The 27210-nt window shown below is 41.9% G+C and overlaps 2 protein-coding genes across 6 annotated transcripts in view; one reads left to right on the forward strand and one right to left on the reverse strand.

Moving 5' to 3' along the window:
• Nucleotides 1-4180: 4180 nt before the first annotated feature.
• hoatz (HOATZ cilia and flagella associated protein) lies at nucleotides 4181-5587 on the reverse strand. Its single transcript, XM_040040741.1, has 2 exons — nucleotides 5072-5587; nucleotides 4181-4644 (listed from the first exon to the last, which is right to left on the reverse strand). The coding sequence occupies exon 1, from the start codon at nucleotides 5563-5565 to the stop codon at nucleotides 5101-5103; it is 465 nt and encodes a 154-aa protein (XP_039896675.1). The 5' UTR covers nucleotides 5566-5587; the 3' UTR covers nucleotides 4181-4644; nucleotides 5072-5100.
• A 3285-nt stretch (nucleotides 5588-8872) lies between these two features.
• The window catches only part of LOC120740009 (myosin-11-like), a 32098-nt gene continuing 13760 nt past the window's right edge, over nucleotides 8873-27210 (forward strand). The window contains exons 1-20 of one of the 5 annotated variants that reach the window (XM_040042077.1): nucleotides 8873-9148; nucleotides 11423-11723; nucleotides 12365-12535; nucleotides 14020-14176; nucleotides 16619-16646; nucleotides 17774-17873; nucleotides 18075-18101; nucleotides 18407-18433; nucleotides 18573-18665; nucleotides 18754-18817; nucleotides 18897-18995; nucleotides 20009-20152; nucleotides 20476-20571; nucleotides 20658-20776; nucleotides 20863-21015; nucleotides 22107-22280; nucleotides 23109-23282; nucleotides 23590-23704; nucleotides 23791-23984; nucleotides 26123-26244. In XM_040042077.1, the coding sequence (XP_039898011.1) occupies nucleotides 11568-11723; nucleotides 12365-12535; nucleotides 14020-14176; nucleotides 16619-16646; nucleotides 17774-17873; nucleotides 18075-18101; nucleotides 18407-18433; nucleotides 18573-18665; nucleotides 18754-18817; nucleotides 18897-18995; nucleotides 20009-20152; nucleotides 20476-20571; nucleotides 20658-20776; nucleotides 20863-21015; nucleotides 22107-22280; nucleotides 23109-23282; nucleotides 23590-23704; nucleotides 23791-23984; nucleotides 26123-26244 (2213 nt within the window). In that variant the 5' untranslated portion in view covers nucleotides 8873-9148; nucleotides 11423-11567. The remainder of the gene's footprint in view (nucleotides 9149-11422; nucleotides 11724-12364; nucleotides 12536-14019; nucleotides 14177-16618; nucleotides 16647-17773; nucleotides 17874-18074; nucleotides 18102-18406; nucleotides 18434-18572; nucleotides 18666-18753; nucleotides 18818-18896; nucleotides 18996-20008; nucleotides 20153-20475; nucleotides 20572-20657; nucleotides 20777-20862; nucleotides 21016-22106; nucleotides 22281-23108; nucleotides 23283-23589; nucleotides 23705-23790; nucleotides 23985-26122; nucleotides 26245-27210) is intronic. The other 4 variants (XM_040042068.1, XM_040042087.1, XM_040042102.1 and 1 more) reach the window with 4 other exon arrangements.

Here is a 27210-nt window from a genome sequence, read left to right on the forward strand (position 1 = left end):
CCAAATATGCAAATATGTCACATTTTAAGATGCATAGATCAATAATTTCGTATTTGCAGTGGCTCAAATGACTAAATGTCAAGTGAGAGGGCTCAGTGAAGACATAAGCCAAAGAACTTGATGAAGATTTTTAGCATCTTTCAGCTTTGTTTTGGTTTAACAGCTTGTAATTTTGCTGTTTCTGAATCCCTGCCTCTCCTGCCGTGTCGATCAGGTAGACTTTGCTTAAAGCCGCACACAGTGACCGACTAAAGGAGGACAGGGTGATGGCTCATGAGCTGGATGAGCTACTACATCACCAGGATGAATGTATGTAAACTTTGACTGCACCATACATACAATACTTTTAGATTTAGTAAGTTTAGTAATCAGTATTGAAGTTTTCTCATTTACATGCAATGGTTTTTTCATCACAAGAATTTATCTGCCTATAAAAGCAGACCACAATATAACAGTAAGAATGTATAATACTTTCTTGGATTATATGCCCCTCTACAACGTGGAGATCTGGGGCGGTGCCTCTGGATTGGCAGACTGGGGTAGTGTTCCCATCTTTAAGAGAGGGGACCCGCGTACATTCCTCAGGCTCCTCTCTACGCCAGGGTACTGGAGAGGAGAGAGAGCTGAGCGTAAAAGCTAAGCTGTCAAATTATCGGTCGATCTACGTCCCTGCCCTCACCCATGGTCACGAGCTCTGGGTAGACACCGAAAAAACAAGAGCATGAGCAGTGGAAATAGAGCTGCCACTCCTCCACCTCAAAAGGAGCCAGTTGAGGTGTTTCGGGCATCTGAAAATGACGCGTTTTGGGCATGTCCCACTGGGAGGAGGCCCCGAGGCACACCCAGGACATGCTAAAGAGATTACATCTCTCAGCTGGCCTGGGAACGCCTCGGCGTTCCCTCGGATAAGCTGGAGAAGGTGGCTGAGAAAAGGGAGGTCTGGGAATTCTTGCTCAGGTGACCAGGTCAGGATAAGAGAAAATAAGAGAAAGTGGATGGATGGATAAAGGACTGAGATGGAGTAACAAATGTTTATTTGCATCATTTAATGGGGTTTATTATAGTAGTATTAAGTATTTATGGGAAATATGTTTAAAGAAAGGAAATGACATCAGGGAATAAAACATCATTGATTCAGATCATCAGAAAATATTTACAAAGAAGGTTTAACATTTGATTCGCCCACAGATCCTGTTTACAGCATTTAAGAATTTATGAAAGCTTCATGTATTTTTAAAGAAGTTTCTCCTGACAGAGAAGAAGTTGGATTTTCAGCAACATGTTTCCCACACCGGGCTTCAGCAGATCAGCTCCCAGAGTCTCCTGGCTCTGCGTGAAATGTCAGGTAAATATCAGGAACATCAGTTTCCACTGACCGTAATACTTCCTCAGAGAGCTGCGTCTCATAAGAGCGGTGATGAAGCGCATGCAGCAAACAGAGCGGGCAACAGCTGGCGGGCAGATATTACAGCGATCTGTTTTCCAGCCCTGAGAGAGGAGAGACTGCTGAGCCGAGATATCACCCACCGGGCAGCCTCGGAGCTGCAGGGTGCCGTGATAAATTATTTGGGTGAAAGTAGTCTGAGCAAACAAATAACCGTCGGAGGGATTGCAGTGCGGAAAATAAACAGCTTCATCTCAGGAGATTTCCCACAAATGAACTTTTACTGACATCTTATGGTGAATTGTCGTCACTGCAACCACCTCTAAAATCATCTTTAAATCGTCAGCTGCTGAAATCTTTTCAAGTTAAAGATCACATTTGAAACCATTGCCTAAATCAAGCCTCCAAGTATTAAACTTTAAAGAAGAATCTCTGAAAAAACAATTATTTGAGCTGTAGGAAAAAAACACAAGAAAAGATAAGTGCAAGTCCCACACAGATGCACTTACTTTCACAGTTTATGATTCACGTTCACAGATTTATTTAATTTTCATTCAATGTTTGGCACCAACACTGTTCAACTGCAACTATAGTGGCTATTGCTCACATTCAAACTGAAAAACCACCATTTAAAAGGACACTGATGCATGATGAGCAAATATGTATGTATAAGTATGCAGGAAAAAGAACTCAAATAAAATCAGTGGAATTTATGGTTTATTTCATCCTTTGCACTGCTAAATAAATGGATTCTTTAGTGCATGCTGGTCCTGTACCTCTCTACCTTCTCAAAAACAACTAAACAACCAAAAGAAAAATAAGACTAAATAACAAGCTAAATAAAAATAACCTAATCAAAACACATAAACGTGTATAAATACTTAAACCTTCAACATATTCTAATCATTCAGCTACAAACTCCTACAGCAGCAGCTGCCTTGTTTTTTAAAGCTCTGAGGTGGTTTGGAAACAGACGTGCTGCAGACTCGTGCAACACTGAAGGTTAAAAACCAAAGTAAAACATGTCAGTTTATGCACACATTTTGTCAGGAGACAGAGATCCACCGAGATAACCACTTCTAGCATGAGCTGATAACTCGACAGCTCTAAGCTTTTATTCAAATACCAAGATGACGATGACAAAGGCTTCAAAAAGGTAGTCTTATAGACCAGGGGTGGGGAACTGTCCTGGGCCGGTGTCCTGCTGGTTTTAGATCTCACCCTGGGTCATTAGCAGGCCTCTGGAGAACCTCAGGACATGTTGACGAGGTCATTTAGCCATTTCAACTAGCTGTGTTGGATCAAGGACACATCTAAAACCTGCAGGACACCGGCCCTCGAGCCCAAGAGTTCCTCCACCCATGTTATAGACTGTACATAAAAGATGGACACAGCCACTATGACGTCAAGCACGGGTTTGGAGAAGTTCTATTTTGAACCTCCAGGTGAGTATCGCTGTGTTTTCAGACCACGATGATGACAAGAGACAGATCTGAGTGCAATTACCGACGTAACTGCGCTCTCAGACAGGCCGCGGCTGAACGGGACAAACTGGCAGGTGTTCCAAATTAAGGCTGTCCAAATCTCAAGGAGGAAGATGTCGGACCGTTCACAGAGTCGCAGCCCAAAGTAGGTCTGATTGGATGGTCACGGCATTATCACTCATAATCCAAATGGGATTGGTTCTCTCAATTTACAGCACACTATAAGGCTACGTTCACTCTGCAGGTCTTAATGCTCAACTCCGATTTTTTGATCAAATCCGATTTCTTTGTCTGCTCGTTCACACTACAGATAAAATGCGACAGCAAACGTGCTCTAGTGTGAACGCTCAAAGCAGCCGCATGCGCAAAAGAAGACGTCACACACAACGCGCTCTGTTTAGACCCAGACCGAACAGTATTGTTTGACTGATGGCCTTAATATAAAGACTTCGGACTTTACGTTTCCCAATTTTTGCTTTAAGTTATTTTGTTATTTACATAATAATGTAAATAACCTAATAATGATCCTTATTGCTGTTTTAGAGGAGCGGTGCTTCAAAGGATAGTTGCAGATTTCTGTCAGAATCTGCAGATTATACAGTACAAAGAAAATGTTCACGTTGTCTTCCCAACAGTTTCACTGGATGGCCAGGAAGCGTTCACGATGTCTTCTCCGGCGCTGATAATTAGCGTCTGTCTTGTGTCAGTGACGTAAAAGACGGATATATACCATAACCTTTCTGTCAAAGGTTATGGTATATGGTATGGTAGATCGGGTCACATTAGGATCTCCACAACATCCAATATTAAAGTTTCAACAATGCCATAAAAGAAATGATCATTAGGAGAGGTACTAGTGACGTTCTTATTATAGCCAGCGCTGAAGGGCATTATTGATACTCGGATACTTGGATTTTGAGTGGAGGATCACTTTAGAGTCACTTAAGAGTGACTTACTCTCACAATCTGGGTTTGAGAGGTTAAAGAGTGTTTGTAGGCGATGGGCTTCTGTGCGCTTTGAAAACTTTAACCAAATTAGCTCAAGTCAACAGTCAGCAGGACTCTTCTTATCCTATTATGGTCGGCCCTTCTCCACTGGACATTTGGAATTTGAATATCCACACAGGCTTCACATCACATTATGTAATGCTGTTTGAAGCAAACTGCTGTGTACGCTGTGTCTGACACCAGTATCAGTCTAACACTCCAAACACAATCAGATTATTCTTATTTACATAAAAAATCTGATTAAAACTACAAAACACGCCTCATCTGTTCTCTGTGTGAAGATAATTAGCAGATATAGTTTCTTATGACCCAGCAGCTCATCAGCAGAATAAATGGGTTTTATTTTTGTCCGTGACATTTAGGAATATTTTTAGAAAGCAGAGGTTGTTACCTTTCCAATAAAGAGTGCGTTTTAAATTTTAAATAAAACCTGGTAAGACTTAGATCATACAAGCTTATAAAACTTGTAAAAGTGTGTGGCATGTCTCTTCAATGAAAGGGATGCTGTTGGGTGGAAATATCTATATTCTTCAAAATTCTTCAAACAGCAGTGGATGTTAATCGAACACTCACCCCCTAAACTTAGATGGGCTGCTGGTGACTACTCAAAAATATTTTGGCCTATAAAGCATCGTCTTTGCATATAAATGTAATGTGGTTCATTTTTTTAGTTAAACAAAAAAGAAACATTTTAATGACCAGATATACTTTAAAATGTTATCAGCCCAGTGAATTAAAGAGGTCCCAGAATGGATCCCTGAGGAACACCTGTAATAGAACAGAAGACATGACCTGAACCATTTAATTAGGATAGCAGCTTTTATTGCATAATGTAATGTTATTAAATATTATATAACTATATTTACAGAAGTGCATTCTTTAGAAAAAGAAACAGGAAACTGGTCTCCCTCATTTAAGTTTTAACCACTTTAGTCCCATTTTTTGTGACTTCCGGTTGTTCTACAGGATCGTCAGCAGATCAGTATTTAAAATATTATTTAGTCGCCACCAGAGCTGTTTGGCTCCCCTTTATAATACTTTTTTTACACTGCTTTACATATCTGTTTTTCCCACAGTGTGCCCATACTGAAGCAGTCATATGGATAAACTGGTTTTGATATATTAAGGCAGTGTGTGTGAGAGACGTTTTGTTGTCTGAACACTAAACTAATCCTGCAGTTTATCTCAAACACACCTGCTCCTCTCTACACTCCCAGTTTCCTCCTACTGAAGCTGCCTGACCAGCTCCCTGTCCTCCTCAGAGTCCTCCTCAGGCTTTTCTTTTCCTTTCTTTTCTCTGCCGACCTTCCCTTTGGGCTTGAAGGCCACAGAGAGCAGCTCCTTCTGGATCCTCCGCTCCCTCTGCCTCCTCAGCAGAGCCAGGATCTCCTTCCTCTGGTCCCCCATGGCCGCGTACCGCTGCCTCTCCTCCTGCCTCTGCCGGGGATCGGGGACTCTTTGCGGCTCCGGAGCGGGACCGGCGGCGGTGCTGCCGCTGCGCTGCGGCCGAGACACCGGCAGCCTCTGGCGGATATCCGCCGACACCAGCCGCGACTCCAGCGGCGGCAGCAGGGACAGGGAGCTCCACAGCTGCCTGGCGTGGGACACATCCTCCGGGGAGGATCCTTCAAACACGATGAAGAGCAGATCAGTCTCCTCCTGCTCCGGAGGATCCGCCTGAACGGACATTTGAGCCTTCGGGCCAGAAACAGAGAAACAGAGAAACTTTTAATCTTGTTTACTGTTGTCACCATGGAAATAGACTACGGCAAGCCAGCAGGAGTCAAGATTTTCTTGACGCGCGTAAGCCTTCAAAATAAATGCAAAAGCAGGATTAATGTTATCATTTCAGTCGCTTTTGTCTGTCAGTGCCAATTTTTAGAAGAGGAAAAAACACAGTGACAGCCCCATCACTTAATCTCATAGATTTAAGCTGTGATCGAGTAAAATTCCCAAAACTGTTTCAGTCTGTGCTGCAGACTACAGGGAGTGCAGAATTATTAGGCAAGTTGTATTTTTGAGGAATAATTTTATTATTGAACAACAACCATGTTCTCAATGAACCCAAAAAACTCATTAATATCAAAGCTGAATGTTTTTGGAAGTAGTTTTTAGTTTGTTTTTAGTTTTAGCTATTTTAGGGGGATATCTGTGTGTGCAGGTGACTATTACTGTGCATAATTATTAGGCAACTTAACAAAAAACAAATATATACCCATTTCAATTATTTATTTTTACCAGTGGAACCAATATAACATCTCCACATTCACAAATATACATTTCTGACATTCAAAAACAAAACAAAAACAAATCAGCGACCAATATAGCCACCTTTCTTTGCAAAGACACTCAAAAGCCTGCCATCCATGGATTCTGTCAGTGTTTTGATCTGTTCACCATCAACATTGCGTGCAGCAGCAGCCACAGCCTCCCAGACACTGTTCAGAGAGGTGTACTGTTTTCCCTCCTTGTAAATCTCACATTTGATGATGGACCACAGGTTCTCAATGGGGTTCAGATCAGGTGAACAAGGAGGCCATGTCATTAGTTTTTCTTCTTTTATACCCTTTCTTGCCAGCCACGCTGTGGAGTACTTGGACGCGTGTGATGGAGCATTGTCCTGCATGAAAATCATGTTTTTCTTGAAGGATGCAGACTTCTTCCTGTACCACTGCTTGAAGAAGGTGTCTTCCAGAAACTGGCAGTAGGACTGGGAGTTGAGCTTGACTCCATCCTCAACCCGAAAAGGCCCCACAAGCTCATCTTTGATGATAGCAGCCCAAACCAGTACTCCACCTCCACCTTGCTGGCGTCTGAGTCGGACTGGAGCTCTCTGCCCTTTACCAATCCAGCCACGGGCCCATCCATCTGGCCCATCAAGACTCACTCTCATTTCATCAGTCCATAAAACCTTAGAAAAACCAGTCTTGAGATATTTCTTGGCCCAGTCTTGACGTTTCAGCTTGTGTGTCTTGTTCAGTGGTGGTCGTCTTTCAGCCTTTCTTACCTTGGCCATGTCTCTGAGTATTGCACACCTTGTGCTTTTGGGCACTCCAGTGATGTTGCAGCTCTGAAATATGGCCAAACTGGTGGCAAGTGGCATCTTGGCAGCTGCACGCTTGACTTTTCTCAGTTCATGGGCAGTTATTTTGCGCCTTGGTTTTTCCACATGCTTCTTGCGACCCTGTTGACTATTTTGAATGAAACGCTTGATTGTTCGATGATCACGCTTCGGAAGCTTTGCAATTTTGAGACTGCTGCATCCCTCTGCAAGATATCTCACTATTTTTGACTTTTCTGAGCCTGTCAAGTCCTTCTTTTGACCCATTTTGCCAAAGGAAAGGACGTTGCCTAATAATTATGCACACCTGATATAGGGTGTTGATGTCATTAGACCACACCCCTTCTCATTACAGAGATGCACATCACCTAATATGCTTAATTGGTAGTAGGCTTTCGAGCCTATACAGCTTGGAGTAAGACAACATGCATGAAGAGGATGATGTGGACAAAATACTCATTTGCCTAATAATTCTGCACTCCCTGTAGAGTTGACTGTGCACATAAACCTTCCTGATCACATACAGTAGCCTAATTATTATTATGTTTTGGCGCTCTCTTTTGAGCCGTTCTTAATGTTTCTGACCATCTGATAAACAAAAATGTCAATTAAGCTTAATTAAATGAAACCCCAGTTAATAAAACTGGTTAAAAATAAGGCTTGCCAAAGGATGGATATCCAGGAAAAATCCAGGAATCTGTCTTTTTCATAAAGGGGATTTCCTTAAACTATGATCACAATGAAAATAAATGATCTAAATAAATGAATAAGAACTGAAATAGTGTGGCAAGGATTGAATTTGGACTTTCATGAAGCAAAGAAAAAGCAAAGAAAAGTAAAATGATGGCATTACTGAGAAACAGATTCGGACACAATAATCGTTTTATTTTAGTTGTTTTGTTTTAAGAACAAAGATGGAGACTTGTTTTTTATGTCTGCACGTCCGGGTCACACTACGATTGCTGTAACCTGTAGTTATTCTCTCCTCGTGACCTTTGACACTTGTCTGGACTACATGACATGTAACTGAGCCATCAGTGCTAAAACTAGCCCAGATGTGTCTGCTATTTAAATTTGAGACACTGTTTAAAACGTCAATAAAACTTAATGATTTGCATGATTTTAAACTGTGTGAATGACCTAAGTTTACACAGAGAAGGGTTTCAGGTGTGGAGCCAGTTTAAAATATTTTATGGACTTTTATTCAGTTTGATCTAATAAGGTGTTTTTAAATTTGTGATTCTCATAAAAGCTTAATCTCGGAGTTTCTGACAAAAAGAGTGGGATGAAAACATGTTTTTTTAAGAAGATGAAACCTGCAGTTCCTCTAATGTCCACTGGAGACTCCTGAGTTCCTGCAGACTCATGTGTTGAAACTTTACAACAGAAATAAAAATGTTTACTGCCTGAAATAAAACAATTTTGGTCTCTATCTTAACCGATATACAAGGAAGAATGTTTGTATAACTCACCTGCTTGAATTGCATGAAGGTTTAAAGTTTGCATTATTGGAGGCGTGGCCTATCTGTGACATGAAGGAGTTCAAAACCAATGGGTGAAGCAGAGGCGGAGGCAGACATTTGACACACCCGGGCTTCTGAAAAAACAACCCAGGCGTCATAGAGACCATGTCCATCTTTTATGTACAGTCAGTGTAAAAGAAGCCTGTCACGTACAAGAAAATGCAGGTAGAGGAGCAGAGTTAGAGGATCATTTAATAACACTGGTTATTGGTCATGTGTGCAACATACTAATGTGAAGCCAAGTTTCTATACTTTATATATTGTTAGTTTTAACAGCTTAATTTATGGATTCCCAGTGTGTTGTCGGCACAAAACAAGGAAGTGCTGAAAAATCCTGAAATGTAGGCACTTTCCAGCACCTCTGTCTAATAACCAACTCAATTTTGTTATCACTTTAGCAGATACATGTCATCAAGCTGAGCCAGAACAACCGTGGGCTCTTAATTTGAAGGCAGACTGACTGAACCTCGTTTGATTGGCTGAATGAAGACCTGCTGCTAACTTTGGATAGGAGGTAGGCAGGAGCCCAAGGGCTCCACCCCCAGGTATCGCGGCTGATTTAAATGCCAGGGGAGGAGGAAGGACATCATCATCATCTTCATCCTCATCACTTCATTTACCTGACATGAGAGTCTCATTTCCCTGGAGCTCAGCCTGCATCCTGCACTGAGGACTGAAGCCCTGAACGGTGAGTACGGCGCTTTAATTTTCATTTTAATACTCCCACAGTTTTGATGCCAACCTACAGCTGCTGCCTTGCTCAGTGAGTTACAGCCTGTGTGGATGCATCTAAACTTGCAGAAATGTGTAATGTTCAGTAGATGAATCTCCAACAGGTGGCTATTTTGTGTCAAGACAAAAGAAATGTTCTATTTTATGAGGTGTAATTAGGAACTAATGGCCTTCTGCATGACCCTGAATCTGTTATTCGTAATTAACAATAATTCCAGGCTGACCTGTTCTCAGTTTAAACTGTGAAAAGTGTCAGAAATGATGCAGGATGCTGATTTCACCTGCTCTGCATAGCCCGTGTGCCAGTAGCCACACATGGATGCTCCCCCCTGACATGTCACCATTTTGGTGTAAACGGTAAGCTTGGCTGGACACATGAGCTGCACCTTATAAGGTAGTATGCCTGCTAAGTCCCTAGCATCCCTCTTTGGGCTACCAAGCTACCAGGAGCAAAGGGTTAGCCAAACATGGGCATTCCAGCATGGCAGCTCACTTGTTTGATACTCGGGGTTATCTGTGTGCTGCTTTTCATGTTTTATTGCCTGCTGTTCAATGGGAGGTCAAAGCAGCCTTGTGACCTGCACGCAGAGGCACAGACGAGGATAAGTGAGTAAGTAGCTGTATGCAAACTTTAGGGAAATATGGCATTTATTTATCAGATGTAATCTGTGAGACAGTTCACTGAAAGTGGATGTAAATGAGCTGTGAGATGCAAAGGCAGCAGTTGGAGCACAGATGGAGGAAGCGTGAGGCAGAAAAATGAGCTAATGAGTCAGTTTTATTGATGCTGGCATGTCTTCATCACTTCTTAGCCTTTATGTGCCCCTGCAAGGTTTCAGAAGTCTGTGAGAAAGATGCTTTTATTTGTCCTCCTCTGCTTGATGCTGTGTGAGACTGTGCTACAAAATAGTTTGGTCTTTAAATCAAGTTGCGCTGAAGGCGTAGGCGTAGTTTTTTCCTTCAGAAAACTGAACAAGTTATGCATTTGTCCTGTTCAGTAAAGGCATGAAAAAAACAAAAACACATCAACAGTAGTCCGTATGGGGAAAAAATGCCTCCAACAAGGTCTTTTTCTTTAAAAATTGGTCTTTTTTACTCCCAAAATATAAAATATGAATCTTGTGTTGGAAACATAATTATCTGCAACGCACACACTGCTGTGAGTCCTGGTGCTGGCAGGTGGAAAACTATGGAGAAACCAGGAGATGGATTTATTAATTTTTTTTTAAGTTGTGAGCTGCTGTTTTTGAATTTGGGAGTTTGAAACTCATTTTTCTTTTATAGAGCACCAGTTCTTTATGCTATGACTCTGGGCTGTTAGTGGGATGCACTGGGCTCAACAAAACCACCATATTAGCCTCTATATATAAAATAATTCACTCTAATTACAGTTTTATAAGATTCCACACAAGCCTGTATATGACAGCTACTCATCATCTGATGTAATAAAACCAAGAGCATCCTGATATAAAAACAAAAATAATGAGCTCAGGGGGTGTGTAGGAAGTTTCAGGGAAACAAAATAAATGTTGTAATTTACATGTACTAAACTGTCCAACCTTCTGGGATGAAACTGGATGCCGATAAAAGCTTTCCTTTAGAGTGTCGTAACACTGACTTTGGGCTCGATTGAAGACGATCTCAGTTATGGGTGAATGGATACACAGAACTCTACTGAAACTGTTTTCAGCATCAGCTTTTCCTTTTTTTCTGTAATGCATTAGATAGCTTGTTGGCATGCAGGTGAGCACAGGTACGATCCTGTAAGCAAAGTGCAGGATGGAAGAAAATTTGCAAAAGGCCAATGATATGAAGCATGTGCTGTAAGGTAAGTACCATGTAATATTACAGAGAAAACTCCAGCAATTAGATCAACCCCTTATGAGCAGCACTTGGCAACTGCGGGAAAGAAGAACTCCTTTTTAACAGGAAGATACTTCCAGCAGAACCAGGCTCAGGGAGGGGTCTGAGAAGAGGAACAGAGAGACACAGAAACAATCATGGGAGCAAAGACATAAGCTAATAGATATAAAAATGTGAACACGTGGGGAGTGAAAAGAGGTCCTCAGTGCATCATGGGAAATCATCCTGCAGCCTGAACCTGTAGCAGCATAAAAATAGATAAATGGCAGGTTTATGAGTACAATAAGGCAAAATTAAAACTGCAGTGAATATAAAAAAGCAGAGAAAGAAAAAGTGTCTTTTTTAATTCAAATTTTTGATTTGTCAGCAGGTCAGAGGTCAAATCAACTCACATATCAGAGGCTGAGCCGGTCCCAATCGACGATTCAAACGTCAGCGTCACTGCCTCCGAACCACCAGCGTTAGACTCCGATCCCGCCGCTGCTGACCCGCAGGTCGATCCGACCGCCAACATGGCCGACACCGACGACAAGTACCTCTTCCTGGAAAACGACTTCCGCAACAGCGGCGTGGCCCAGGCCGACTGGGCAGCTAAAAAGATGGTGTGGGTGCCGTCAGAGAGGGAGGGCTTCGAGCCGGCGAGCATCAAGGAGGAGAAGGGTGACCAGGTATGCATGGAAACAAGAATGATTGACAGGAGCCATCAGGAAACACAAATATGATGTTGATTAAGTCAGAAACGGCGTGAAAAGAAGGAGCTGAAGCAGAGTGGGGTTGCAAAGCAGCTTGCAGACAAACATTTACACCAACTGTTTGTCTTTGTTACTTTGTTACTTTATGAAGAGATTAACAGTGATTCTGGTGTTTTAACAGAGTTTTACCCTTAAACTCTTTAATTAAATTTAACCTGGCACTACAGTACCAGGACCGCTTTCTGCAAACTGAGTAAACACAAGAACAAATGGAAAAGCTTCCACATTTTCCAGAATACTCTATGGGAATTGTTTTGTTATGGACGAACATGAGACACAGCGGTTACAGACATTTCTTCCTCGCGTGTAAAACTTCAGAAATTACTTTTCAAAGATTAGAAAATAAACTTGAGATAAATTAAATGTAGAATTTCAACATTTTTAATTTTCATGTGAGATTTTCTTCTCTTCGTTGTCTTTTTTAGTTTTCTCTCACCTGTTCTCAAACCTGTTTCCTCTGAATGACACAGATGTGCAGGACACCAACATGGTTGTTTGGTTTGTCAGGCGATGTGATGTTTGAATTTTTGTGCTGAATACCTGCCGCTGCTCTGCAGGTGCTGGTGGAGCTCTCCAACGGTCAGAAGGTGACGGTGAACAAAGACGACATCCAGAAGATGAACCCGCCCAAATTCAGCAAGGTGGAGGACATGGCCGCCCTCACCTTCCTCAACGAAGCCTCCGTCCTGCACAACCTGCGCGAGAGATACTTCTCCAGCCTGATCTATGTGAGGAAAACACTCAATGATCACCTGGCGCCTGATTTATCTGGTGCTCAAGTCAAACTTACAACCATGATTTTAAGTCTCTTTGTTATAAACTGTATTTAAATTACATTAAAAAGGAAGTTTGTTCTATAAAAAACACACAGGTCTGTGTTTATAGAATTAAAGTGAAAACTCTGCCCCCCTATGTTGAAGACAAATTGAAAGAATCAGCTGTTAACCTGAATGTGCTGTAAGGTTTTACGTAAAGAAAACTGCAGTAAAGACAAAGTCAGCAGGAGACGGGAGAGCTGAGGGCCCCTCATAAACTCAGAGGCTGAAGAGACTTAACGTTCAGGTGGAAAGTCCTCGTCTAAGGACCGATGTACTGGAAAGATCAGCAGCTTATGTTTGTATTATTTTAGTCAGTCTTTCAAAGACTAATAAGGTACTGCATGTAAAAAAAATTTAAATCCGAGCTCATGCATCTCATACAGACCACCGTGCAGATCCCCGAGAGTTAGGAGGTCCAGTTCCTCCAGTCCTTATATGAGCAGAGGACTTCAGAGCAGCTAAAACCATCTCTGACGTTAACTCGAGCCACCGCTATTGTTCAACCTAAAGTTGGATTATTAAGAGAACGAGCTGCAGGGCCTGTGCAGTTTGAATTAATGCAGCAATGTGAAGTTTTCTCTATAATGTTGTGGTTAGAAAGGAAGCGTGTGATTAGGTTTAAATATATTCAGAAGCAAAATAATCTTGTTTTAATCATTAAAGCCATCAGATTAGACAAAACAGGGCATTGATTCACACAGATTACATTCATTCTTACCATGTATCAGTATAATTAATCCCATCATTTGACTCTAAGGCTGCTTTATTATTTTGTCTCTACTTGCTGTAAAACAAACTGAATGAAACTTTATTGTTATAAAAGACGAAGCAGCAACAAGAAGCAGTCAGGAAACAGTTTATAACGAAAATTAATTTATAGTCTTGACTTTTAAACATGTCAACGAGGTGGAAGTTCTTATAGTCACAGGTTAATAAAGCACATGAACCTGCTCGTGCATGAAAAGAGCGAGGCGCCAGTTCAACAGTTCACACTGTTTTGATCTTGAATGCACCCAGTCGAGGTGTGGCCAGTCCCTTAAGAAGGTGGGAGGAGTCAAACAATCAGACAGGAGCTGGAAGAAGGAAGCAGAACACACCTGAAACTGAGCCACAGCTGAAACAACACTTTTACTTTGGAAGTGTGACCTGCCAAACACGATGACTCCCATTATTAGGAGCACACACCTGTTCATGAACTATTACAGGAGTACTAAAATCTGCATGTACAGCATAAGATAACCTTCCTTATTCCTGCTGTGCGTGAGTAATCAGATATCAAAGCACCAGTTTACTGGGCGATGTCTTAACATTTTAAAAACTCGAGTAGAAAACAGACGTCAGAATGAGCTGGCAGCTCCGACGTGGTGATAAAGTGATGTTTCGTCCCTCCACAGACGTACTCGGGGCTCTTCTGCGTGGTGGTGAACCCCTACAAGATGCTGCCCATCTACTCTGAGAAGATCATCGAGATGTACAAGGGCAAGAAACGCCACGAGGTTCCACCGCACATCTACTCCATCACGGACAACGCCTACAGGAACATGATGCAGGGTAACTGTCTGCATGCACAGACAACAGATCACACGGTAAAACGCACACGACTGTTGTTCTTATCAAGAGTCCAAGAAAAGCAGCTACACACTTTGTGTTTGATACAGAAAGTATTTAAATACTTTTTTATCTCAAACCAACAAACATGTCCATCAGCATCACTGGAAATATCAAAGATGTTCCCAGATGACTGAAAATCAAAGAATTTAGTCAAGTTTATATTAAAGTTAGACCATCGAGAAGTAAACGACAGGTGGGAAATGCACTCAGGTAAATAAATGACAATATTTCACATCGTAGAAAACTTTTTTTTAACCAAAATTACCTTTAAAATTTGTAAATAAGATGCTGAATTATGAATATTTCAATATTTTAGCACATAAGTGACCAGTTTTATAGTAAATATAAAGATACAGATCTCCTTAGAGGCTCTGTGATGATAACAAAAACATTTTTATCCATCCAACTGTTCTTCACCTGTCCCAACAACCGTTAACCTGAGCCACTTCAAACCTGGAAGGTGTTTCACTGCTGGTGACCTGAACAGGTGCACCAGTGAGTCCAAAGCACATATTTTGAGTCCAGGTGTGCCACGGGACTTTAGGAGGCATGGAAACTGTAAGCAAAGAGAGAGATGAGGGTGAAAGTAAAGCTGAGGATCCATCTTCTTGCCTTCACCTGTGAGCAGGACCTCTGTGTCGTGACTAAAAGAATGAGATCACAGATATAAGATGTAAGCAGCACTTGCAAAGGAATCAGATGAGGTGGTTTGGGCGTGTGACCAGAAGAGTGTGAGGAAGTTGGGGACCTGCAGATAATGTGTGGATGGCACTCCCCCTGTTTACCTGTGCATCGCACTGATAAACGGTGTGTTATAGAGCTCTGTCCATGCTCTCTCATATGATATATTACTTGATAAGATTTCTTGAAATTTTTTACAAGGTCAACTTTGACCTTGGGAGCTAACAGTGAAAGTCAAGGTCAAATGCTCAGCCACTCTAGGTACTCATGTCCCCCAAGCTCCAGTATGTTGTTGTAAAGTTGGAAGATGTGAAATAATTACTGATTTTTCACATTTGGTGTGACTTTGACCAGATTTTCACCTAAATTAAATCCACTCCAGCTGTTATTGGTCGATACCATCACATGGAATATGACAGTTACATCTAGACTGCTAACAACCAGACAAATGGAGCGGTGACATACTCCCTCCCTTTGGGGAGAAACAGCGTGTCTCTGTTTTCCCACCTTCATTGAACCTACCGTTCCCGTACAGTTTACAGCATCTATGAAGGCACAAAACCTTCATGTGCAAAGAACTTTTCACTTTCTTTGTGTTTTCATTCCTGTGTAGAAACGTTACCCTCAGAATAATGACTGTCGTAAAATTTCCACACTTTCAACCCTCCAGTGTGGGTTGGATTGGACTCTGTGGTTCTGCATGTTTGGCACCCCCAGTCAGCAGCACTGAGAAAGCCCACCTGGCTTCACCTGGCTTCACCTGGACCGGGGAAGTCAGAGGAGCTGGATCATGCTAACATGCTTTCTTTGAAACACTTGTCAGATTCAGAAGCGTGCTGGTCTCTGTGTCCAGAGACGTGACTTTTGATTGGGTGTAAATGTGAGATCGTGTGGTTGGTTTCACATCTGGGATGTACAACACCTTTTACCCTGTGGCACCTGGGATAGGCACCATCCCACCCCCATGACCCCGAGCTGGATGAGCGGATAAGTCCTGCTCATCCACTCTGCATCATCAGCCAACACACAAACGGACTTTTAAATCGCAGCACGCTGGTCGGACGTTTGACTCCCGGGCAGACCTCTCACAGGATTTTGCACGGCCACCCTTTTCTCTAGTGACATACTCTCTCCACTAAATGCTGCATTTATCATGTGTTTTATGACTTTTGATGTAAGAGTGTTTAAGTTTTCAAGACACATGAGGCTGGTGTGTATCAGATGAATACACAAACACTCATCCTGTCCCCTCAGATCGACCATCACTATCCCCAGATGCCCCCATCTCCCCCCACAAATATGAAAACACATTCAGTCCCATAAGTCCTGCTGCTTCTGACGCTGCTGTACAAAACATGAAGCAGCCACAAACAGTCACATCACAGCTCTTTCTCAGAGGTGAGCGATGGCGTTGAGCAACCTCGACTGAAGCCTCGGAGCGTGCCGTCTGGCCTCCGTTTGGTCCGCCGGTGACCTCAGAGCAGCTCCATACTTTCCACTGAGCTCCAGGATGGCCATACATGGAGCAGTGAGACGAGATTACAGTGACGGAGTCCTGCATCCACCTGCTATTTTTAGAGGATATGAGTGATGGAGGCTAATCTCCCAGTGAGCGAGATCTCTTTCGCTCTCGTGTCCGAGTGTTTGGAGTTTGACGAGTTCAGTGTCACATTATGTCTCTCTCTCTCTCTCTCTCCACAGACCGCGAGGATCAGTCTATTCTCTGCACGTGAGTCAAAACAGACAGCACTTGACCTTTTTCCATCACAGACACATACCACCAGTTTGTTACCCAAACCTTTAACTGGACCAGTTCACCTCATTTCCAGCTACATCTATTTAGACCAGAGCAGCTTTGCATGACTCAGAGTTCAAAATAAGCTTAATTATTCTTACACTGGCCCACAGTGATGCGGTCAGATCAGATGTTCTGTCTGAAACAAGCTGTTTAAGCTTCTTATCTTTTCTCCTGATTGGCTGCCCCTCGCAAGCAAAGTTTAAACGGCAGGTGGGCGGGGCCTCTGTGCCAGAGATGGCCGTTTTAGGGATGTCATAAAAGTCCACTTTACACTAAGAAAAACAAATCAAACGACTTTGTCCTGTTTAATATTCTCACTATTTTCTTGTTTACCGTTTTAATTTTGGGGGCCCATAAAACATTATCAGAACAGTAGTTTCAAAATGTCATTTATTTACACAAAGACAAAGAAAACAACAGGTATTTACATCTGAGAGGGTGGTTCTGGTCAAAAATGGGATCTTTTGCTGTAAAACAATGTAAAAACATAAAAATGGGGAGTCTAAGGAGCTTGGAAAGAAAAGCATCTGGATGTCTTTAGACATGCTCTGAGAGCACTCCCGTCGGGCTTAAAGTCTGTGACTCTCCACCAGTCGCTCTTAGAACTGAAGAAGCTTCTCGGACGAAAGGTGAAACATCTTCAAGTAACCTAAAGACATCCAGATGCTTTTCTTTCCAAGCTCCTTAGACTACAATGACCTGGATATCTAAGAACCTTCACAGAACTTTTATTTTACGATCCCTGTTATTATCGACTTAGTTTCATTTACTCCAAAACATGTGTCCACTTTGGTGCCTGCTTTTAAAAGAGAAGCACTTTTTTATTTTAAATGTAAATAATAACACGACCGATGGGAATATTCATCATAAATCTTTTATAATCTTTAATTGATTATCGCTAGTGTTCAAATATTGTGTTACTTAATCCAAGTTTATCATTTTAAAAGAGCTGCAGCTGAAAACTCTCTTTAAAGAAGCGTTACAGCTGACTAGCAGGCTAACGCTAAAACTAGCAGCTGGGTGTTAGGAGGTTAATCAGTCTCTGCTGCGTCACCCAGAGGTGAGTCTGGAGCCGGGAAGACAGAAAACACCAAGAAGGTGATTCAGTACCTCGCCGTCATCGCCTCCTCGCACAAGGGCAAGAACCCCGTCAACCCTGTGAGTACCAGCGCCTCAAGCTTTCTGACTCTTTTAAAGAAAATAAAACCCAAAGCAGCCAAATAATCAGACAAAAGCTAAAAGTTTTATAAGGTTTCAGGATCCAGACTGAAAGTTCAGACATTATGAAATCAGAAAGAGCTTTAAGTTTGAAAAAACTGCTATAAAATATTAAAGTGCAAACTCTGCTGTGTACGACAGGATTCAGTCGCTGGCGCCGTGGCCAAGGTGAGGACAGATTGCTGCTGTTTGCTGCTGGGGGCGGGGCTTTTAATTCTTTATCTTTGATGATTTAAAAGAAAAATCAAAGAAAAGTCTCCATGTTTCTCACGATCCTCCATAACGAACCTGAGCGTTACATCTGCTCTTCGCTCCGCTGCATTTAATCCAGTCATGAACCATCTTTGGTTTGTTTAGTCAGGATTTATCAGTGCTTGACCTCTGACCCCTGCTGCTCCGCTGCTGCGTTTCAGGCCAATTTTGGAGAAAATGCAAATATTTTATGATTTCTAACCGGCGTGTTTCTCTTGCAGCAGCAGCAGGCGGGATCTTTGGCCTACGTGAGTATAAAATCTCATAAAGACTCGTTTTTACTTCAGTATTAATGTAACAGGAAAGCTTTGTGAGCCTTACATCATGGCCTCTGTTCTGTTTAAAAGCAGAGATGTTTTTAGCTGTTTAACCTCATTTTTGCTGCAGGGGGAGCTGGAAAAGCAGCTGCTGCAGGCGAACCCAATCCTGGAGGCCTTTGGAAACGCCAAAACCATCAAGAACGACAACTCTTCGCGATTTGTAAGAACTTCATTCAGTCTGTCAACGCAGAGATGGAAAAATACCTGTGATATAAAGTTAAAGCTGCTGTCGTCCTCTCTGCTCGCAGGGAAAGTTCATCAAACTCAACTTTGATGTGACCGGCTACATCGTCGGGGCGAATATCGACACCTGTATCCTACTTTGAGTTAAAGTTTTCCTTTTTTAATGTAAGCATTAAATAAGTGGGTCATTCTTCTTAATCCTGGTCAGACCTGCTGGAGAAGTCTCGCTGTATTCGACAGGCACACACCGAGAGAGCCTTTCACATCTTCTACTACATGGTGGCTGGAGCCAAAGACAAGATGAGAGGTGAGCAGCTCAAACCACAGGAAAAAATCCTTCATTTAAAGGGACAAGCTGACATTTTTAAACCATCCTGGGGTCAGATGGGAGCTGTCATAACATAGTAATAACTATAATTTATTGGTAAATATGAATTTTAAGCTCATCATGCTGCAAAACAGATGCTGCAGATCAGAGCCTGACTGAGAAAATCATAACAGATGTTTTTTGTTAAATTGCGAGTCATGTCTCAGTCAAATGAGACTGTGTATAAATGATGGCCGCCGTGACATCATCCATCAGCTTTTGGTGTTTTGAAGGGTGAAGTTCGGTGCTGCTTTTCAGGAGCTGCAAGCAGCAAGAGTGCAGAGTAGATCTACAGACTGTATGATTCAGATACTTGATCATCTCTGAAAGACTGTGAAAACATCCTATTACGTTTCAAGTTTACTATCCAACGACTGAGACAGAGTTTGCATGCAGATGAACATAAATGAATCTGTGTAGGTCGACAGTGTGTTCAAGTCAGCTGTTAGTCAAAAAGAAAGATGCCTTCATTCATTTCCTTCAGTCAATAATATCACCAGCAATCAAATGTTGTAGCTGGACCATCTTTGTCCACTCTGCAGTTTTTACCCATCATAGCACGACGACAGGCAGATGTGATGTCACAGTTTTAACCATGTTTGGACTCCGTGTCCGCACAGCTGGCACTTAAAGCAGCCACACCCCAAACTTTAGGCCTCAGTAAAATCCAGATGGATCAGTTATTTAAAAATATATACTCCTGGAGATGTTATAAAAGAGGAAACTATCCATAGAGGCCAAAACTGTTTTTATATTAGGATGTAAACGTGTTTATTTCTGCTGTAAAGATGGACATTTTAACATGGAACAGCAGTTTTTGCTTCATTTTCAGCCCTATTGATGTCAGCGTAGATATGAAATTATGTGAATGATGCTGGAAACCAGCTGCTTCCTCTGTAGCGACTGCACGGATTAAACTCAGTCAGCGTAACGTCTTCTCTCTCTGTTTGTAGAGGAGCTGCTGCTGGAGGACTTCAGCAGCTATCGTTTCCTGATAGAGGGTCACGTGGAGATCCCCGGGCAGGAGGACAACGAGATGTTTGATGAAACTCTGGAGGCCATGGACATCATGGGTTTCACTGAGGAGGAGCGATTAGGTACAGAGACCACGTAATGACAAGATTCCCAACGATTTATGCAAGACTTCCTATTCAAGCCTACAAAATAAAAGGACTGAAATTATACTTTAGGATATTTTTAAATGAGGAAAAGTTGGGGTTTGGGGGTATTTTTATAAGAAAGTAGACAGAAATCACCTCCAAATTTAATTCTGAGGTGTTGGGGCAACCCAGGTTCATGCTTCTGATGCCCCTTTTTAGTTAAAGAAGTACCCTACTCATCAAAGAATAAGTGGAACATAAGAAGTTATATTTGATCTGAATCAGTTTGATGCTCCTGCTCTTCCTTTTCCTGTCTGCAGGCATGTTGAAGGTGGTGTCCAGTGTGCTCCAGCTGGGTAACATCAAGTTTGAGAAGGAGAGGAACAACGAGCAGGCGACGATGCCCGACAACACCGGTAACTTGAAAACAAAAAAGCACCATCACCAGTTCTGTAAATGAGCATCTTCACCTCTCTGACCTCCTCTCTGCCTCGACTCACAGCTGCGCAGAAGGTGTGTCACCTGCAGGGCATCAATGTGACCGACTTCACCCGCGCCATCCTCACGCCCAGGATCAAAGTGGGCAGGGAGGTGGTGCAGAAGGCTCAGACCAAGCAGCAGGTACCCGAGAAGCAAACCAAACCTCCTTAATTAAACACAGAAGACGGCAGCCTTCAATCTCATGTCCTTTCGATCTCCCTTCCTAGGCTGATTTCGCCATCGAGGCTCTGGCTAAAGCCATGTACGAGCGTCTGTTTCGCTGGATCCTCGCCAGAGTCAACAAGACTCTGGACAAGAGTAAGAGGCAGGCGTCATCCTTCCTCGGCATCCTGGACATCGCCGGCTTTGAGATTTTTGAGGTAACTGATTCCTAAAAACTAACTTTTAGTGTGTGTCATAGGAATGACATGAAACATTTCACTGTTTCATGTCATTCCTATGAGTCAGTCGAACTAATCATTCAAGAAGAACAGCCAGGTTTGCAGTTGCGTAAAAGTGGACCGGCTCTTTATCCTGTTGAGGATATTTGAGGGTATGCATCCCTCGAGGTCCATTGCCGAGAGCACCTCAGGCCCCGTACGACCTGTTGATACGTTTTTCGGAGTAATGTAAGCTGGAAGTCACTGTTTCATTTAGCTGGTTTTCAGTCAACTGAGAAGTGGTGGAAATGAGAATTAAGACCTCTGTCTGTGGGTCTTAGCCAGATACGGGTGGAGAGCCCACTCCTGGTGGAGGACTAAGGAGAAACAATGAGATTTTCGTTCTGTGGAACGCCGGTCCAGCTCTTTATCTTCTCGAGGAAATTCAGTCGTGTTTTATAGACTTGGAGAAGTCCCGTGTCCCCTTCTATGGGTGTTTTAGTGTGTGCACAACCATAATGAGGCCCCACCCTGTCACGTGTCCTCTTCATAATGAAAGACGAAGAGAAGAGGGTTGGTTGGTCTCTGGTTCTTCTGGCTTCAAGCTCCAAGCAGCCTCCTTTGTAGTGGCCAAAATGAGATATAGCATTTCTATCGCTGGTTCTTAACTGGAAAATGGTGGATTGACCACACTGGTTGGGAATGAGCTTCAGAGTCTTGGGGTCTTTTTTCCCCAGTTACCTGGATCGTTGTGCAGACTCACTGGTCTGTTCTACAAAATCGAGGGCTGAGGGTGACAAGTTTTTCTGATAGAACTTTCTGGAGTCAACAGGGCGTTTGCAAAAAAAAAAAAAAGAATCATTGTGTGATCATCATCGTTCTCGAAAATCATCCTCCGTATTGAAAGAAGACAGTTGAGATGGTTCAGGCATCTGACATTATGCCGGTTTACTTGGGACTGCCCCCAGAAGCACCTGAGGGAGTCTCTCCTTAGACTGAAGCCCTTGTGACCTGGTTAAGTTGGGAAAATGGATGTATGAAAGTTTAATTGTGTTTCTGTCAGTTTTTAATCATGAATTTCGATCCCACAGGACAACTCATTCGAGCAGCTCTGCATCAACTACACCAACGAACGTTTGCAGCAGCTCTTCAACCACACCATGTTCATCCTGGAGCAGGAGGAGTACAAGAGGGAGGGCATCGAGTGGAACTTCATCGACTTCGGCCTCGACCTGCAGCCCTGCATCGAGCTCATCGAGAGGCCGGTCAGACAGCTACACACACAAGCAACTTAACATGTATAACAATAAAGTCTACGCCGGTGTTGCACAACTGATAAATGCAAAAGAAGAAAATATGGCATCTAAGTTAACGAAGGATTAATTGAAAGATAACTCAAAGTTTGCCTTTATTTTATGAACAGGACAAAAGCAATTTGATGAATTAAGATAACATTCACGGTCTTTAACAAATGAAGAGTGAGCAAAGAGATCTTTCTGTAAGATTGTTAACAGATCAATTTCAAGAAGGTTTAAATTTAACAAGATTATCTAATTAAGATTATTCTGGACAGATAAAACAAAATGATAAGAGAAGATTTGGACCAAGAAAGTGTGTGTTTTAAATGCCCTTAAAATATGTTTCCATCATGTTATTCCCAAACATCCAACAATAACCCATATGGAAAAGATATATATAAATCTTATAAAGTTTGTATCTGTCTTGTGTGAAACTTGTATGAAAAGCATATAAGTGTGAAAACAGATCCCTTGAAAAATTATATAATGAAACCTGTATGTTTTGGATATTTACTAAAACAATATATGAAAGTAATGAGAAAGTGGCCACTTTCATGAGTAATCACATATAAGTTTTTACTATTTCTTTTCCATATGGGGATAATTTTAGGTTAATTTTTCGAGGTCTTTGAGGAAGGGACTGCGTTCTCTTTGCTCCTATCAGGACTGCTATAAAGGATGTTTGCCTGTATAGGAATGACTTTCAAACATCCCTGTACTCGACACTGATCAAAAAGTAACTGTTTGTAAAAATGTTCTCCTAAACTGAGCCGTGGATCCGACGCTCTCTTCCAGAACAACCCTCCGGGTATCCTGGCCCTGCTGGACGAGGAGTGCTGGTTCCCCAAAGCCACTGATATTTCTTTCGTGGACAAGCTGCTGAACACCCACACTGGTCACGTTAAATTCTCCAAACCCAAACAGCACAAAGACAAACTGATGTTCAGTGTTCTGCACTACGCTGGAAAGGTGAGGACAGCTTCCCGAGACGGACAGTCATCTGTAAAACTTTGCATTTGTGAAAAATATTTAAACACTTAAGAAAAAATGACTCGCAGTGAAACAGAGTGGGTCTGTTTGGTTCTGTTGCTCTTGACTATGATGTGATTTTAATTTCTCTCATGCAATTTTTCTGCAAACAACAACCAATTCAATGGTCTAGATCCAGGGAAGTACTGTGTATATTTGTGAGGTATATGATAAACCAATGGACTCTATGATTTTGAACACGGTGATTTAAATATTTTGAGATTTCTTTTAAAAATTGTGACTCCAGGTTGACTATAATGCCGCCAACTGGTTGACAAAGAACATGGACCCTCTGAATGACAACGTAACAGCTCTGCTCAACAACTCCTCCAGTGCCTTCATTCAGGATCTGTGGAAAGACGGTGAGTCGTCATCACAGTAGAGCAATAACATAAAGCAGGGCATTAAAAGTTGTCATAAATCTTTCCTGTTTTATTTTCCATGTCAGTGGATCGAGTTGTAGGTCTGGAGACCATGACCAAGATGTCTGAGAGCTCAGCGCCCAGTTCCACCAAATCCAAGAAGGGCATGTTTCGCACTGTGGGTCAGCTGTACAAAGAGTCTTTGGGCAAACTGATGACCACGTTACACAACACCCAGCCCAACTTCGTCCGCTGCATCATTCCAAACCACGAGAAGCGGGTAGGTTATTATAGCTGACTCTAGGGCTGCCACGATTAGTCGACTAGTCACGATTACGTCGACTATCAAAATCGTCGACGACTGATTTAATAGTCGACGCGTCGTTTGAAGCTTTGCAAGATCCCAAAAGACGCAGGAATAAGTAGTAGGATTTAAGAGTGTAATAACGGACTGAAACAGAAGATGGCAGCACTGCATGTACAAGGATGCCAGCTGCCGTTAAACACCGAAGAAGAAGAAACTGTGTCCCAGAATTCATAGCGCAGCCCTGCAGAAATTATGCACAAAAGGAATTACTAACGTAAAAAAAAGTGGTTTTATTTGTATATGTTTATATATAAATATATGCGGTGGCCCCTAGAGACAAAACACGTACAAACTCCAAAACACATTTCTAGCATGAACTGAACTTCCAAATCAGAGCTACTAGATCACTTAAATTACACAATTGAAAGCATGTGTGTATTGTTTGTGTATTTATACACAGGCACTCATATATATTCAAATAATTTAAAAAAAAAAGTTCATTTACCTGTTACTACCACACACCAAATCCGGTCGTTGGTACTTGCTGGCTTGTGTAGCCACTAGGTAACAAAAGCTCAACACTGCGCCCAGCATCCTGGAGCACTTCTGTTATCTTTTGTACGTGTTTTGAGTTTTTATGTGCTTCTGAGTTTTTTGTACGTGTTTTGGAGTTTTTACGTGTTTTGGAGTTTGTACGTGTTTTTACGTGTTTTGGAGTTTGTACGTGCTTCAGAGTTCGTACGTGATTTGAAGTTTGTATGTGCTTTGTCTGTAGGGGCCACTGTAAATATACTTTTATTTTTTCACTCAACATAAAATGTAATAAATAAATCATATAATACAAAAATCAACTATTCACATTTCAACTTTTAACTATTTAAATTTTCAGCTTTTTCCTTTTACAAATTTAAAGTGAAAACAACACAAAACACTGCAAACCACAACACAATGAAATATAAATTATAATATGAAAACAAAAAGAAGATGCATATTCTCTGTCATATGGGCCTGCATGAATAAACTTTCTGAATCCTTTATCATCTGCAACCGAAAATAGTTGTGGATGATTACTATACCTTTCTAATGTGACGTTGTTGTCCCTGGCTCTCTTTCTCTCTCTCTCCCTCTGGCTCTGTTCCTGTGCTACTGAGTGTAACTACCGCCCCTCCCCCCTCTGCCCAGCATAAAGCACAAGGCTCAGGTGCGAAGTGAAGCGGAAAAAAAAGTGCAAGAGGGGGGGAGAGAAAGAAAAAAAAAAACTAGTTTCCAACAATGGCGGCAGCTAGTTAGTTTTAATATTACTCTTATTATTCTTTCTGGGTCACAAAATAAACGTTTAACATATTTTCAGGCGAGAATGTAGCTGTGGAAACCTCAAATATCTGCTCAGTTTATCAAGACACCACATATTTTCAAAAGCGCTCCGACGTTTTCGGAGAGGTCTGTTAGCTCGTTAGCTAGCTCGACTAGCTAACGGCTAGCTAACGAGCTCCACTAGCTCGTTAGCTAGCGGGGGGGCAAGGCTCACTAGAGCCCGTGAGAACACCGGACTCCCGGCAAATCGTTTTCAAACCCACCGCCGTCTTTCGTTACTCAGGTTAAACATGATATATAAGTCACTTAGATAACTTGAAATGTTATTGTTTGGCTTTTTTCAGTATTTTATTTGTTCCTGAGTAAATCGGTTTGGCTGAGATTAAAGTTATAGTTTTTACACAGCTGAATAAAGGTCAAGCAGACAGCTGATTATCAGAAGTGTGAGATGCTGGAGAATATACTACAGTGTCCCGTTATATTTTAGATAGCAAGGAGCAGACAGCTGAGTTTATTAAACTTCACTGAAACAATCTGCAAACTTCATTAAAATTTAATAAACTATCATCTTGTCTTTATTTTTAGTTAGCACATACCTTAAATGCTGGTGCAATAAGCTGTACGTTTTACTTTCAATGGATGCATGATCTGATTAGTCGAATAATCGCAAAAATAATCGGTGACTAGTCAACTATCAAAATAATCGTTTGTGGCAGCCTTAGCTGACTCTAACCCCGAGATAAAAGACAGAGTCTGTTAATTCATTGAGGAGTTGTTGGCTTTTTGCTGTGGTGCAGGCTGGAAAGATGGATTCCAACCTGGTGCTGGAGCAGCTGAGGTGTAACGGAGTGTTGGAGGGGATTCGAATCTGCAGGCAGGGATTTCCAAACCGGATTGTGTTCCAGGAGTTCAGGCAGAGGTGAGGGAAATGTCTGAGATCATTTATACTGATAACAGTATCATAGTTCCTTTATAATAATACTAAGTTTGAATGCTAACGACTTTAAAGATTTTTGCTTCCACTGTATGCAGATGATGTTCAATTCTGTATCTCACTTGAGACTAAAACATTGTTTCTTCAGAATGTTTTTATTTCTGTAAAAGTTTGATGGGAGATGCTACCAACTGTGAGCCTTAAGTGTCATATAAATGCTTTTGTTTGTTCCTTTTTTGCGTTACTGATTAACTTCCTCTAAGTAGTAAATAACGTTTATAAATCAGTGTAAGCTGTTTGGTCTCAAAGGTCCATGAATGTCTACTTAATGATATCTTTGGGAATCTACACACGGAATAAGTCAATTATGTGCGGCTCTAAATGTATTTGTAGTTTCAGGTCAGGCACATGCATAAAGTCCACTGTTACTGTCTGTCATGTTACATCAAATGAAACACATTTGTGACGCTAAAATAACTTAAAAATACTTGTCAGCTGTGGAATATTATTAGCTGCTGTGTAAAGTTGGCATGTCAAAAGAATTCCTGCATAAAAAAGTTACTCATGCAGCTGCAGTGAGAGCCCACAGCAGACACACATCTCACAAACCCACAGCTACCTGCATGTACCGATGGCTATTACTAAATATTCAAATAAGTCCATGGACACCTGCCCACAGTCTGAGGCCCTGTGATCAGGTTTCGTTGGTTGTTCCTCACTCTGGACTGAAGGCAGATGCTTCTTCCTCTTTTAGAAAAGTTCCTTCAGATCAAAAATTGGATGAGTTTAAAACACAAGTGTTTTTTCTATTTCTTTATCTTATTTTGTTTTTCTTCATTGCTAGCTTATTGCTATATTTTGCAGTTACGTGAAGGTGATCTGCATCTAAACTAAATTTTAATGGGTTTGCCCCTTACCCACGAGAAAGGAAATGAATAAGCTTGGTACGGG

The sequence above is a fragment of the Simochromis diagramma genome, unplaced genomic scaffold (assembly GCF_900408965.1).
Source record: "Simochromis diagramma unplaced genomic scaffold, fSimDia1.1 OVJJ01000321.1, whole genome shotgun sequence".
Taxonomy (NCBI): domain Eukaryota; kingdom Metazoa; phylum Chordata; class Actinopteri; order Cichliformes; family Cichlidae; genus Simochromis; species Simochromis diagramma.